This window comes from Ambystoma mexicanum, chromosome 2q, assembly GCF_040938575.1.
Source record: "Ambystoma mexicanum isolate Mex_15411 chromosome 2q, UKY_AmexF1_1, whole genome shotgun sequence".
NCBI lineage: Eukaryota > Metazoa > Chordata > Amphibia > Caudata > Ambystomatidae > Ambystoma > Ambystoma mexicanum.
In genome coordinates this window covers 229662776-229676151 of record NC_090924.1, presented here as the reverse complement: position 1 = coordinate 229676151, position 13376 = coordinate 229662776, and the positions used below count along the sequence as shown (strand labels likewise).

The 13376-nt window shown below is 44.7% G+C and overlaps 1 protein-coding gene across 4 annotated transcripts in view; it reads left to right on the top strand.

Moving 5' to 3' along the window:
• Positions 1-13376, top strand: part of NSMCE1 (NSE1 homolog, SMC5-SMC6 complex component) — a 395968-nt gene that overhangs the window by 334772 nt on the left and 47820 nt on the right. For all 4 annotated transcript variants that reach the window (XM_069647182.1, XM_069647181.1, XM_069647183.1 and 1 more), the window contains one exon: positions 6212-6332. In XM_069647182.1, coding sequence (XP_069503283.1) covers positions 6212-6332 — 121 coding nt within the window. The remainder of the gene's footprint in view (positions 1-6211; positions 6333-13376) is intronic.

Below are 13376 nucleotides of genomic sequence, written 5' to 3'. Positions count from 1 at the left end.
AGCCTTCTTAGGCCTCACTGGGTACTACAGGAATTTCATTGAGAACTATGGGACCATAGCTTCTCCTCTGAATGTGATCTCCTCTCCAAAATTCCCTAAAAAGGTCAAATGGAATGAGGAATGCAATCAGGCCTTTGAAAACCTGAAGAAAGCTCTTTGCCAAGCTCCAGTACTCGGAGCTCCTGACTACCACCAAACTTTCATTGTACAAACTGATGCTTCCAATGTAGGTATAGGTGCAGTTCTTAGCCAACTGGATGAGAAGGGTAGGGAACACCCCATTTGCTTCATCAGTAGAAAACTGAAGGATCCTGAAACAAGGTGGGCAACAATTGAAAAAGAATGCTTTGCTATTGTGTGGGCACTGAAGAAGTTTAGGCCATACTTGTATGGTTCTACTTTTGTCATTCAGACTGACCACCAACCCTTGAGATGGTTAATGCAAATGAAAGGGGAAAATCCAAAACTATTGAGATGGTCAATCTGCCTCCAAGGATTTGATTTCACCGTTGAGCACAGGTCAGGGTGTCACCATCAAAATGCTGATGGACTCTCTAGGATGTATGTCATCGACTAGAGGTATGAGGTTCATCCAGGAGTGGATTAAATCCTCCTGTCCCTTAGTCTGGGGGCGGCGAGTGTTAGGGAGAATTCTCTGTTTAGGCTGAATTTCCTAACCTAGTGAGTCCCCCAGCAGCTTTGCTGGATTTTTGGGGTTTATTTTTTTTCTCCTGCCAAGAGTGAGACTCTTTTACCCTCACTCTTGGACATGATTTGAGAGTGTTACTGTGACTTGCTATGTGCTTATGGGCTAGGGGGTATTTTTTCCCCATAGGCTATCCTTGGTTTTTAAATGGGTGTTACACAGCACCCTCAGTGCAGTAACACAGGGGTGTCATAGAGACCCCCAAACATAGACTCCACACCCTGGGACTGACTACTGTCTCCCTGGGTCTGTAAAGTCACCATTGACTTTACTAGTCTTAACTTAGGAACTTAACCAGTACAAAGCATCATACTGTGGAAGTACTGGTAGGGGCAATTAGATTGCCCCTAGGTCTGTTGTCGAGGGGGTACTGTCCCGTCCCCCCTCGCCGAGTTTCTGGCTGGTGGCAGTGGATACCACGGAAATATTCCACCGGAATATTTCCCAATGGGATTTCCCATTGATTTTAATGCACCACTTTTTGGTGCAATGTTAAAGATACCGCCGGTTTATTTAATATAAATTCACCGGTTGGGATTTTTTGCCAGAACTCGCCGCCAAAATGGCGTCTAGGTTCACTTCAGTAACCCTGAACCCGAGTCGAGCCTTTGTTCCACTTTTGGCGGGCTTCTGCACAGACGCCCTCCACAGTGGTGCCATTCTGTCTGGGTACCACAGGGGGTGTGGGAGGGGGTTTAGGCACCCTGGACTGAGTTGCCTTGCCAACTCATGTCGCACTCTGGTGTGATTGGCCCAAGTGGTGAGCCACCCCGCTCACCACTTAGCATGTTTGAGTGACAGCTAGGCTGTATGAATGGGGGTTTGCTGCATAAAAGCAGGGTTTTTGGGACTGGTTCTTCAGAAGTCGCCACAGGACCTAAGAAGCCGAAGAGGGAGAAGCCGAGACGACCTGCCAAGACGACACCACCGGTGAAGCCCTGCGGAACCGTCTCGCCACTTTTTCCAACGACAGAGGAGATCTCCCGCCGGAGAGTCTCCTTCCCTTAACTGGTGGGGACAACCAGTTGCTGCCTTCTTTTCGCCGTCCCGAAGCATCTCGTGGCCGCCTTGCCTGTGCCAAGCACCCTGGCAACCGGGATACCACTTTTTACCTCAACCGCGAAAGAGGGGTAAACTCCTTGGTGACCGGAAAACTCCACGGCTGGTCTCATCCCTGGTAGTGCAACGACCTGCAGCTTTCCTCCACGTCGAGCTCACCTCTTCCCCTGGACGACGCCGCAACTTGCACCCACTACCAGGAACAACTACCACCGCTGGAGGATCCTTTCCACTTTTAAAGGTACTGTGTTCCGCCCGGCCACCCTTGCCACCGATTGTACGGGGTAGATTTAGCCCTCGGCTCTCGACCCTGGGTAAGCCTGGGACACCCTAACTATAGAACCTTTTCTACTTACCTGCAAAGACTTGTGACATTGTGTGATCTTGGGCATATTTTTACCTGGCTCTCTCTGAAGCGGGCAACGAATCAATTCTCCTTGTTCCACAGTTGACTGCCTTTGCTAACCTTATGTGGAAAGTGTTTTACTTTGCTGCTTTCATTACTTCTGCTTTTCCCTCCCTTTTCTAATAACTTGTTGGAGTGCCATCTGACGTTAAGCGCTCACCTCTGTTTGGAAATAAGTGGTGTTAACTTAGACTTGTCCAACAAATGACTAGGGATGTACATATAAGTAATAGTGACTGTGTTTTGACGTACTTACCTTTTCCTGTGCTAGTGTAATTTTATGAGTGTGCCTTTAAAATAAATAAGTATATACTTTTACACCTAGCTCTGGTCAGTGTTTGTTTGTACTACTGTGACTCTGTACCTATCCTGTATCCTCTATATACTGCCTAACTCTTCTTGAGGGAAGTCTGACTGCTCAGCCACAGCTACCACAGTGAATCTGTGTGGTGCAGACTGCTACCAAGTGGGTTTACTGCCAACACCTGTAATCTTAAACCTTTTGCAGTGGTCCCAGAGGGAACTGCACAGGTTTCTGCTTAACAGGGGTTGGGATAGAAGTTCCTGGTACTGGGAATTATTATAATCATGGGGATGGAAACTATTTGCGCTTCTGATAGCAGTACTAGGGATATTCATGACATGTTGTTGCATACACTGCCTACCTGTGATATGCATCGAAATTAGTGAAGGATGTGTACAGATAGAGAAAAAGAGCACTAGTAGATCAAGTATCCTTGGTAGAGAAGAGACAAAGACAGTCAAAGAATTAATGTCCATTGACATAGGTGACAATGAGGAGGAAAATGAAAATATGCAAGATTCAGAGTCTGATTCAGAATCTGAAACAGATACGTGACCGGAAGAGGATGCAATGTACGGATGAGACGTTTGGCATACGGCCAAAAGTAGGGTTTGTCGATCCAGAAAAACAGACACCCCTCGATCATGGGGAAATGTACTATGTTGGCCGAAGACCAACCATCTCATGCTCTTACTGTTAGTAATGCATAATCACAAGCTTGACCGAAGTGCGGCCATTTTAAGGTGACAGAAATCGCCATCTTGTTTTCTGGAACGTTTGCTTATTGCTTTCTGTTCTAAATGCTTCGCTGACATGATATTCTGCTTTACCAGTGTGCAATGAAAGGCCAAGGGAAATATGCTGAAACATAACGTAGCAACCCTGATAGAAATACCAGGTCTCCTCCTGCGCGCTATCCTTGAAAGAGGGCACCAAGGCATCCTAATCAGCCCACAGGTGCCAGTGTGTCTCGAAAACACATTGAAAATACTCGAACGAACATTAAATTGCTTGAATTATGTTCTTCTTTGCGGCCCCCCTTCTCGAGCCCTGTAGAGTCCTGGAGAGCGAGTTGACCCTCAGGACTCAAATAAAAACTAGGAGATGGGAAGGCCTGGAATGTGGCTCTCCCCCACCCCCCCCCCCCCCACATGCAGCTTGCTAGCGAGAACAGAAGCATTCTGTTCTTTTCAACAAAGACTTAAATTGCAAGCTGTTGCTAAAACAAATGTTTGAGGTGTCATACGCGTCACTATTGTCAATCATCGTGCTCAGTTCAAAGGAGATGTGCAAGGGGCAGTTTTTGATGTGACACTACTGATTTGTAAAAATGTTAGTTTTGTATATATGTAACTTATGTTTGTGTCTTGCTCTCTTGCGTCTCCCGAGGTCTGTTAGACGCACGTCACGGGGCGTGAGACCAGTTGGCCAACTGACACTAATAAACCCTAGCTTTTGGGAATACAACCTTGTGTCTGGCATATCAGTTCGTGTGTGGTGACTGTGCCTTGTTTCCACATTCGAGGATCCCTCAGGCCCCTTCAGTTCTGGGCGCTGGAGAAAAATGGCGGCTCTCGACTGGCCCCTAAAGATAACATAATTGTGGATACCTTGAGCTGGCAGACATTGACCTCGCACAAGTGGGAGCTCTATAAGGAAGTTCTAGATGAAGTCTTCAGCCATTGGGGAATCCCTCAAGTGTACATCTTCTATAGTATCAACCGGAAGTGCAAGTTGTTCTGGCTCTACGGATTGTCAAACAAAACCTCACTCCATCATGTATTCCCACTGATTCTGGTCATTCCACTGTTTATACAGACTTGGGAAGTTTGATTTAGGAAGTGTGTCCTTCATAATCCTGATATCTCCAGACAGAGGTGAGGAACGGGGTAGACTGAATTTCTGGACATGTCCATCTGTCCTCCTTGGCACCTTCATGCAAGATGGAATGTGTTGGTCACTGCACCAAAACCAGCAGCCAAAAATCTGTGATTGGCTATGAAGAGGCTAGCATACGAGTGAGATTTGTCAGGTGACATCCAGGAGGCCTGCCACCAAGTCTCCCTATGCCTGCAATTGGCATAGGTTTTGTCTTGGTAGAGGGAGATGGGTCTGAACCCTTCGACTTGTCCTTCCTCTTCTGTTCTGAATTTTCTACTCTTTGACCTTGCTGCGCCTACTGATTGTCGCTGTAATGGGGGTAATTGACTGCTGTTTTGTCTTTAGAGTAGTCCCCTCTGCATCGGTTGTTTTTCTTCATCCCCACTCTTTCATTTCTTTCAGGGATTCAGTAACCAGTTTTCCCCATGCACATTTGTTGTTCTGTCGTGGGACGAGCATCTTGTGTTGGCCTTGATTGCAGTTCTGTTTGAAACCCTTCATTCTTGTTTTTAAGATTGCTCACCCTTCAGGTGATCTTCCTGGTTGCTATCACCGGGTGAGGAGCTCTAGGCACTTTGGGTGAAACTTTTTTACCTGGCATTCTCAAGGGAAAAGCCGACTCTTAAGTGTTCTTCCGAACTTCCACTGCAAGGTGGTGTCAGATTTCCATTTTACTCGGGAGATAAATGTTCCGGTTTTATGTCTTCCACTTTGACCGTCCAAGATGGAGAAGACGTTTCTTTGGTTGGATCCCAAGTGGGCTCTCGGCTACTGTGTGTCTCGGGTGAGGGACATTAGAAACGATAACCAGTTCTTGGTTGGTTATGATGATGCTTGTGCGGCATAGCTATTACTAAACGCTCTAGGTGGACTGTCCTCTCCATTTCAGATGTGCCTAAACGTCTCAAGACACCCCATCAGAGGTCTCGCAGCCGCTTCTGCCCTGCAAAGAGACATCCCGTTTTGGACACCTGTTAGGTGGCAATGTGTACTTCCCTACACACATTTGACAAACGCTCTGTCTTGATTCCTTACATGATCAGGATGGACGCATTGGCCGGGTGATGCTCCAGAATCTTCTTGTATAGGCGGTTCTTGCTATCTTCCCTCTAGGTTACTGATTTGCTAGATAGGGACCTGTTGGACAAAGGAATCCATTAGAAGAAAAAATTACTTTACTCTCTCACGGATTAGTCCTTCCTCCCACTGATTGCTCATTCCCCTCACATCCTACCTTTAATGCTGGATAGCTCGGTCACCTCGTTCTGTTCTGCTGTCATTTAGCTGTTACATGCTAGGGAAGAATGGAAAAGAGGTCCTTGAGAGCCAGTAACTTCATTTAAACTGCTGTTGACATCATGCGCAGCTGTTATGGCTGTGAATTATACTCGAGTGGTGCAGACACTGAGCCGCATTGCACCTCTGTTTGCTGAAGGCCACTGGCTTTGAAAGACATAAATGTAAGATGAAGAATCTGGGAGGGAGCACTAATGCAACCAGAAGAACATTTCTGAGAGGTAAGTAATTCTTTCTTCTATATGGAATGCAAAATGATTCCTGTTCTCCACCTTCTTTAATTTAACCTGCTCCACTCTATTGACGGCCTCAAAACTTATTTGATTCAATCATTAACAATAGTGATTACTTTCACTGAAGACAGAAAAAAACGTTTAGTATTGCACTTGTACACAGTATATGACTGGGTGTCTGTGAAATAAACCATTTCTTTAATGTTTTTATTTCAGTTTTGCGGACTGTGACTTTTAGGATATTAGGCACTTACCTTCATTATGTACTTTTTTCCTTTTAGACAAATGGTCAATTTAATAACTATAGATTATGTTTCTATTTCCAGAGGCAGGCCTGTGAGACCTGTGGCATTCAGATGCATTTACCCTGTGTGGCAAAATACTTCAAAGGCCAAACTGAACCTCACTGTCCTAACTGCAATGAGTTCTGGCCTCATGAGATACCAGGTAAAATACTATGTTGGGTAATTTGTTGATTTAATGCTAAAACATTTAACATGATTTTATTTATTTGTATAGCGCGCTGCAGCCCAGAGGCATCGAGGTGCTATTACATGAGATTATAAGAGGGCTTGGGTCAGGGTTAAATTGAACAGTAGGAGTTTCTTAGTTAAAATTACAGGTGGCCCAAGAGGATGGCATAGCTCATACTTTGCACATGAGAACAATGGTGTGTGATCAGGCGGCTTGCAAAAACATATGGTGGTTTATTTTTGGCCTGTGTCACTTAAACCCCCAGATTGACTCTGCTGACTGCTTTGAGAGCGGTTCAGAAGGGCAGGTCCAACCGAGAGCTAATGAATGATGGACCCAGTGAGGAATAGGAAGGATAGCCAGGACACTCTCCCAATTGTGTCAATTGACAGCGGTTAGTCACAGTGGCAGAACTAGTCCACACCCGCTAGACTGGAATACCATTGCAAGACCGGGATTCCGAAACCACCTCCTGTGGCCAGGCCCCTTCTCAAGACCGAGATCCCTAAAACACATTGTGCCACTCCGTGACTAATAAATGCCATTAATTGGAACGCCTACAGAACACTGCAAAACAAACTTTTTGTGTTTCCCGCAAGGTTCACAGACTGGTATGTGGGAACTCCCAGGCCCACAAAACAAATTCAACGAATGTGCAAACTGCAGGACTAGCATAGAAAACCCCTGAGCTCTCCCAAATAGTACTTACCTTTATAAAAAGGGTTCTTATAGATATAGGCTGGCTCCTTTACCCTCATTCTGACCTGCAGGAGCCACAACCACTCATAGGCCTACTATGGGGCAGGAGTGTAGATCTATAGCAAAAGTCTACCTAAAGGGAAGAGATGATTTCCCTATGGAAGTCAAGTAGCCCAATCTGACAGTGTGGTTTACAGTACAATGGGGCATACATTTGGTGAAGGCTGGAGACTGTAGAACCTTTAGCAGAGACTGTACAGTCCAAAGAGATGAGGGGCAATGGGCGAGTGGAGGAAGTGACATCTGTAGGGGAGGAAATGGTGAGACTAGCAGGGGAGACTGGTGCGGTAGTAACAGGAGGGGCAGAGGTGGTAGAAAGCAAGAAGAATGTGAAAAACCCTGAGTAGACCAAACCAAGGTGGCAGGGATAAGGTGGTGCCAAGGAGACCAGTACAAAACAGTAGAGAGGAGTTGGTGGTAACAGGAACAAGCAAAGGTAATAGAGAGGAAGTGGTGGCGAGAAGGTTACCAGAAGGTGGTATTGAGGTGGTAGCAAAAGCAATAGGGCAATGCAGTATAGACAGAGGTGTTGAGAAGAAAAGAGCGCAGAAATAGAGAAGGTGGCAGCAGGAATTACAGCATCCAAGTGGTAGAGCGGAGCTGCTGGTAAAAAGTATCGGACAAAGAAGAGGAGGTAGGAGCTAGAGAAGGAGTTGGAGGCAATTTTTCTCCATTCCAGGAGCTCTGAAGTGAAGAATATCGGGGAAAAGATTGAGAATATTACAGTGAGGAAGTTTGGGAAGAGGAGGAAGAAAGTGATGTGGAAGAGGTGTCTTGTAGTATTAAGAGTTTGAGGACAAAGGAGAGAGCCCAGAGTTCACAGACAAGACTTTCATTTCAGAGCTGCACAGAGAGGCTGAAACGTGGGTAGAGGGCCGTCATAGCAAGAACATGTTTGAGGGAAATTTGAGGTGCTTAGTAGGTGTCAGTAGGAGGTTCCAGCTGGAGTTCAGGTGTTTAGTGTTAGCTGACGGAACATGCTTTCATGAGAAATGGGCACTGATCCATCTGACAGGAGACCCCAAGGACATTATAGAACATTAGAGGCTTGGTTAGCTGTAGGTTCGGGAACCCTGTGAGCCTGCAACAATAGGAGAGGGGGCACGGAATACCTTCTGTGAACTAGGAAGACCTGGACACTCACTACAGGGTTTGTAGACCCAGCTACCCACACCAAGAGAAAGCAATCATTTCTTTTGGAAGATCCCTAGTTGTATATGAGTTTGCCCACCCCTTTACACAACACCCAAAATAAATATTGAACTTGGAATGCTTTGTCTTGGTGTGCTTGTTGATGCCATGCTCCTGCTAATTAACACTCCACAGATGGCTCTGCTTATTAACTTGCATCAGACAATGGTGAAAACATCACTTTTGGTCATCCTTGCCTCTATATTAGTTATATTGTAGCTTGTATCATTTATTTCCAGCAATTCAGAATCATTTTGTCATGCAATTGCTTTATGCACGTTTGTGTGCTGGTTTTATTTTTTTCTGTTTGAAACATTTGTTGCAGTATCCCTTTGCCAGCTAGTCTATTATTAAGAGTGTTGTACAAACACGTGTTTGGAATCATTTATCACTTCGAGGGGGTCTACGTACAATGTTGAAGTGGGTGTATTTTACTGCTGACCTTTGAAAGCTCTTATTAAGCAGATTTTAAAGTCTATAATGAAAAATATCTTGGTAAGTGCAAATCGTATTAATTGAATCAAAATTTTTCTCAATTTTAAAATGTGCCACTATTTTGTCAAACAGTTTACTTTCATCTAATGTATTTATTTATGAAAGAATGACCAATCTATTTTTACATCAAAACTCCTCCTTAAGGCATGGTGAGACATTAGCAGTGCTTACCTGATATTGCTATATTAAGGGCATGATAATGTGGGCAGAACAGTAGTGGTGGAAGCTGGGGGGGGGGGGGTGTAAGGAAGGCATGGTATCAACAGTAAGACTGACGCAAGTGACCACAGTTCAAGGGTGTTTATTGAACTTCCATTGGGTTTGAAAAATGGCTATCTAATTCTAAATCTAAAGATGGGAGCAAGCTATGACCATCAAATAATAACGCAGTCCTAGTGGTGTCTTATCAAAATAAAAGGGCCTATACCAATAAACCTATTGCCAATCCTTACCGCTAAATACAAATAGTGTGGGAAACAATGGTATGCAAAAGAAAAAGAAGTGATATTTCAGGAAATTCAAGCCGTAGGCTTCCCTTCCCCGCATTTTTAGCATGAGACAAGGCGGCACACTCGAGCTTAGCGCAGTCTCTGGCTTCTCTAGCACAAGGGTGCAGTTCACAAATTCAACATCATGCCCTTCTGTGCAAAGTCTCTTTGCCATTCAAAGTGTCGTCTTTCAGAGGGCCTGATGCAACAACAAAGTTACTTTCCTTTTGTATTTCACATATACACAGTGTTTTTGGGTGTTTTACTATCCACCCCGGATGCCCCTCCCCTGGGCCCAGATCCACTTTGACATCAAATCTTCAATCATTCCCCCTCAGCCGGGCTCGGACCAATACCACACACTTGCTTTAACCCAAAGCTTTCAATTGATCTCCCTCTGCTGGGCTCGGACCAACTTTATCTACTCTTTATGAACATCAAAGACTTTCGACTGTACGCTGGATTTTGCTTGACGGTCGCAGGACCACTTAGATTCACAATTCTTTGCCAGTCTTTCACTTTTGTTAACTCAATGCTGGATGTCTTAGAGACCTTTGATTGAGCACACATGTGGTGCCGGACCACTCCGTCAATGGTATCATATCTTGGTTTCAAAGTTCAATCACTCATTTGTCGTTCAACTTCACTTGCGTTGGTTATCACACGCGTTTCAAACCATGTTCATTTCAGCGCTCGCCATACAATGTTGCTGCTTGTATCCTTGGCTTCAACACAGACCAGTCCTATATTGGTCTCCCCAACTCACCGGCTGTGTTGATTTCACTGATGCTGCTTTGGTGTTGGAGCCAAGGACAGTACCATGGCAGCTGGTGATTCTCCCCGCATTGATTGACATGAGAGAGCTATGGGTACCTCCGACACACAATGCAGGATTCTTCAGCGAGGTTTCCTGGTCTTAGCTTTTCTGTTCTCGAGGTTTCATGAAAGTAATGGTTCCTTGTCGAAAACGTCAAGAGAACTTCCCTCCTTGCAGTCCCCTTCTGTTTCGCCGTCTTTCTCCTCTTGTTAAACTGCCATCTTGGAACTGCTGTTTCCTCGTGTGCTTTGCCTCGCTCAGAGTGTGCTCTCGTGCTCCGCCTTTTATCCATGTGAGGAAGTGTAATGGAAGTCAAGTGTTTGTGTGATAATCAATAATTGCAAGTTCATTGTATTTGGACACGTCAAGTATATGGCTCGGGTGTTAGTCTGTTTTCTCTCATAGCGGGCTGTCTGTGAGAAAGGGTTTGTGTTGTAAAAGGAGGGGGGTTGAGTTCCTAAATATCCTATCTGATAGGATGGGGTAAAGGTGTTACTGCGTCTCGCTAGCTGGTATCCCACTCCCCGAAGACCCCTCACCCAGGTAATCCTGCCACACTGGTCCACCCCCAGAAATCTGGATCCAAAAGCGATGGCTGTGTCCTGGCCACCTGGATGACAGATCCCCAGGGAGTAGTGGGTGAGACACATTCTTTTTGCTCCCAGGGGCGTCTCTCAATGTATTGCCAAACACTGTGTTGCCTGTTCGCCTACATTGTAAGATTAAGAGTGGGGTTTGGCACTTGGCTAAAGTGTTGTACCATATAACATCACAAATTACCAAAATGTGAAGATTGTGTTTGTGATTTCATGTAAATGTTGAAGAAATGCTATGCTGCTTTTATTGCTGCACTTAAATCCAAATTCTGCAGGGTTTGAAACATTTTATATTTTCCTCAGCTGTAAGTAACCGATTCAGCTGCTGGAATTAAAATCAGATCTGGGCAAAAATATTTACATATTTTCTTTAAGAAATCCTTGTTATTTCTCTTTATTATGTGTGTTCACAGGACAAAGAGGAATAGAATAGGAAAAATGACATACTATGCTTTGCATGCTGTTTAATCAAGTGGTGCCATTATCTGGCTCTTTGCTGAAAGCATGGTTCTAAAAGAAGTACCCGCTCACAAAATGAGGAAATTCATTTAGCTATCGAATACGGGTTTATAAACGAATGGATACTTTGATTTACTCCTCAAAAGCACAATTACATATGTGCACGTCACTCCTCGTGCATGCACCACTGCTTGGAACATTGAGGGCTTCAGCGCACTTTTGCATGCTGTGCTTTTTTCAGGTATATGGTCTGCCAAATAAATGTTCATTTTCTTTCTCATTGGGCATCCCTTGCACTGTATGCAAGTGTTAAGACCTGCCTCTTGCCTAAGCCATTGCGGGCCTACACCTGAGTAGAGGCCGATGGTGCTGCCTCCAAGGTCTTAAACCCATCCTTGGCCTGAATTCCTCAGTTGGCTTAAAATACTGGCTGGCCACAGTCCTGTGGTGTCAGGAATTACAAAAGGACACCTACCTATGCCCCTAGACTCATTTGTTTTATTTCAACTAATAGCCAGTGCGAGAAGAAAGTTGTAACTTCAAGCGATGTGTCCCTCAATCTTTCCGCACCAGCATGAAAATGATGGGCTAATGAGTGGACAATCTCAACAACCCTAGACTCATATGGTCAAATTCTACAGAGGCGACCATTTCACCAGCTATAATTTCAAGAGACCCTACTCCGTAGGGTTATTCCTTGGATGAGGGTCCTTCTGGGTCTACATTGTCCATGGCGGGAACCATTGAACTTTCCTCTTGTGTAAGATGGTGATTCTGGCTTTAATATACAAGACAGGACGTCTATTTTCACCAGTGTAAATTGGTCAACTGTAGCATCACACACCCACTTTTCCTACAAGCCCATATTTCATGCCTTACAAGCTGCCAAAGACTAAGCTTGTACTTTGGAAGCATTCTGCCCTTTCACTCAATCACTTCAACAGAGGCCTGGTCATTCAATATGTAACATGCCTCAGTCATCTTCAATTAATCCTTTGAATGGTTGCATACATGTATGACCACCTGCAGTGAGACCATATTTCTGTGATATCACAGAGATGTTCTTTCTAACTTGAAGCTCCTCAAATTCTGCTACATGCAGTGCCTCTGCCTATGACCATTTCGACTGCAGATAAAATCCCAACAGGATGTGCCCTGTGTTCAACTCCAGTCAGCCTCCTTGCACCTAACCCCCTACTTTCAGGTTCCTTCAGGGCAAGAACTTTTTCCCCCAGCAAGGAGATTGAGTTGCCATCCTCCGCTCCAGCTATCCATATCGGAGTCATTGGGTCATGAGTTTCCTGATTTGAAAGTTCTTGCCTACTACACAGATTGGTGTGTTGCCAGTAGTTTTGTCACTAAATACTGCAACAATATGTATTCCTCTCAGGGCAGATGTACTAAATGGAACAATGTAGCGTCGAGAAATCCTTGCTCTGTCGCTCAAATGAAGTGCCTGGAGGCCAAGTAAGTTCAAGCTGCTCCCTTAGCAGAAGGAATGCATCTGCTCTCATTCCTCGTTTGTAATCTTGCATGGGGAAGACATCCCCATTACCTTGTCTGATAGGGAAGACAAGGTACAAGTTGAGACACAGCCAGCAGCAAAGAGATTGAAACTGTGCATTTGAACACGAGAAAGGAATGCATGGTACAATTTATATTAATATCCTCAAAACATTGCAAAATAATGCCAGTGTGTCCGGAACATAATAGTGAATTGTTTGGGCCTATTATGATGGACAAGTGATTCTGACCCGGCACCAAGATCTATGATCTGAAAACCTGCATAGACGTGGGGGCTAGGGAGCAGAAAATAAGGAACTTTAGTGAGAGTTCATGCTACTGGAAGACATAACTATTGTTTTTAAATAAGTGGCAATGCAGAGCAAACAAGTTGATTTGCGAAGACTGGGAATGAGGACTCCTCTCCTTTACTATTTTTCACGAAAAGGTCTGAAATTAAGTCAGACTCAAATGAAATTGTCAAACTGAGAGAACACTTGGCAGTGGTTTTTATAAAACGCCATGTTTTTAAAGAAAATAATACAATAGTGGTATTTGCTGCTGTGGCTGAGGGCATAGGCATGCTTCTACATCTGTTGATGGGGAGAATATGGACTATTTTTGGCAAAAGGAAGAATACCGATGGTCCCCTTTGCCACAGCCAGTCAAATTTCTATACTATTCTTGCACTCAGCAACCTCTTAATTAT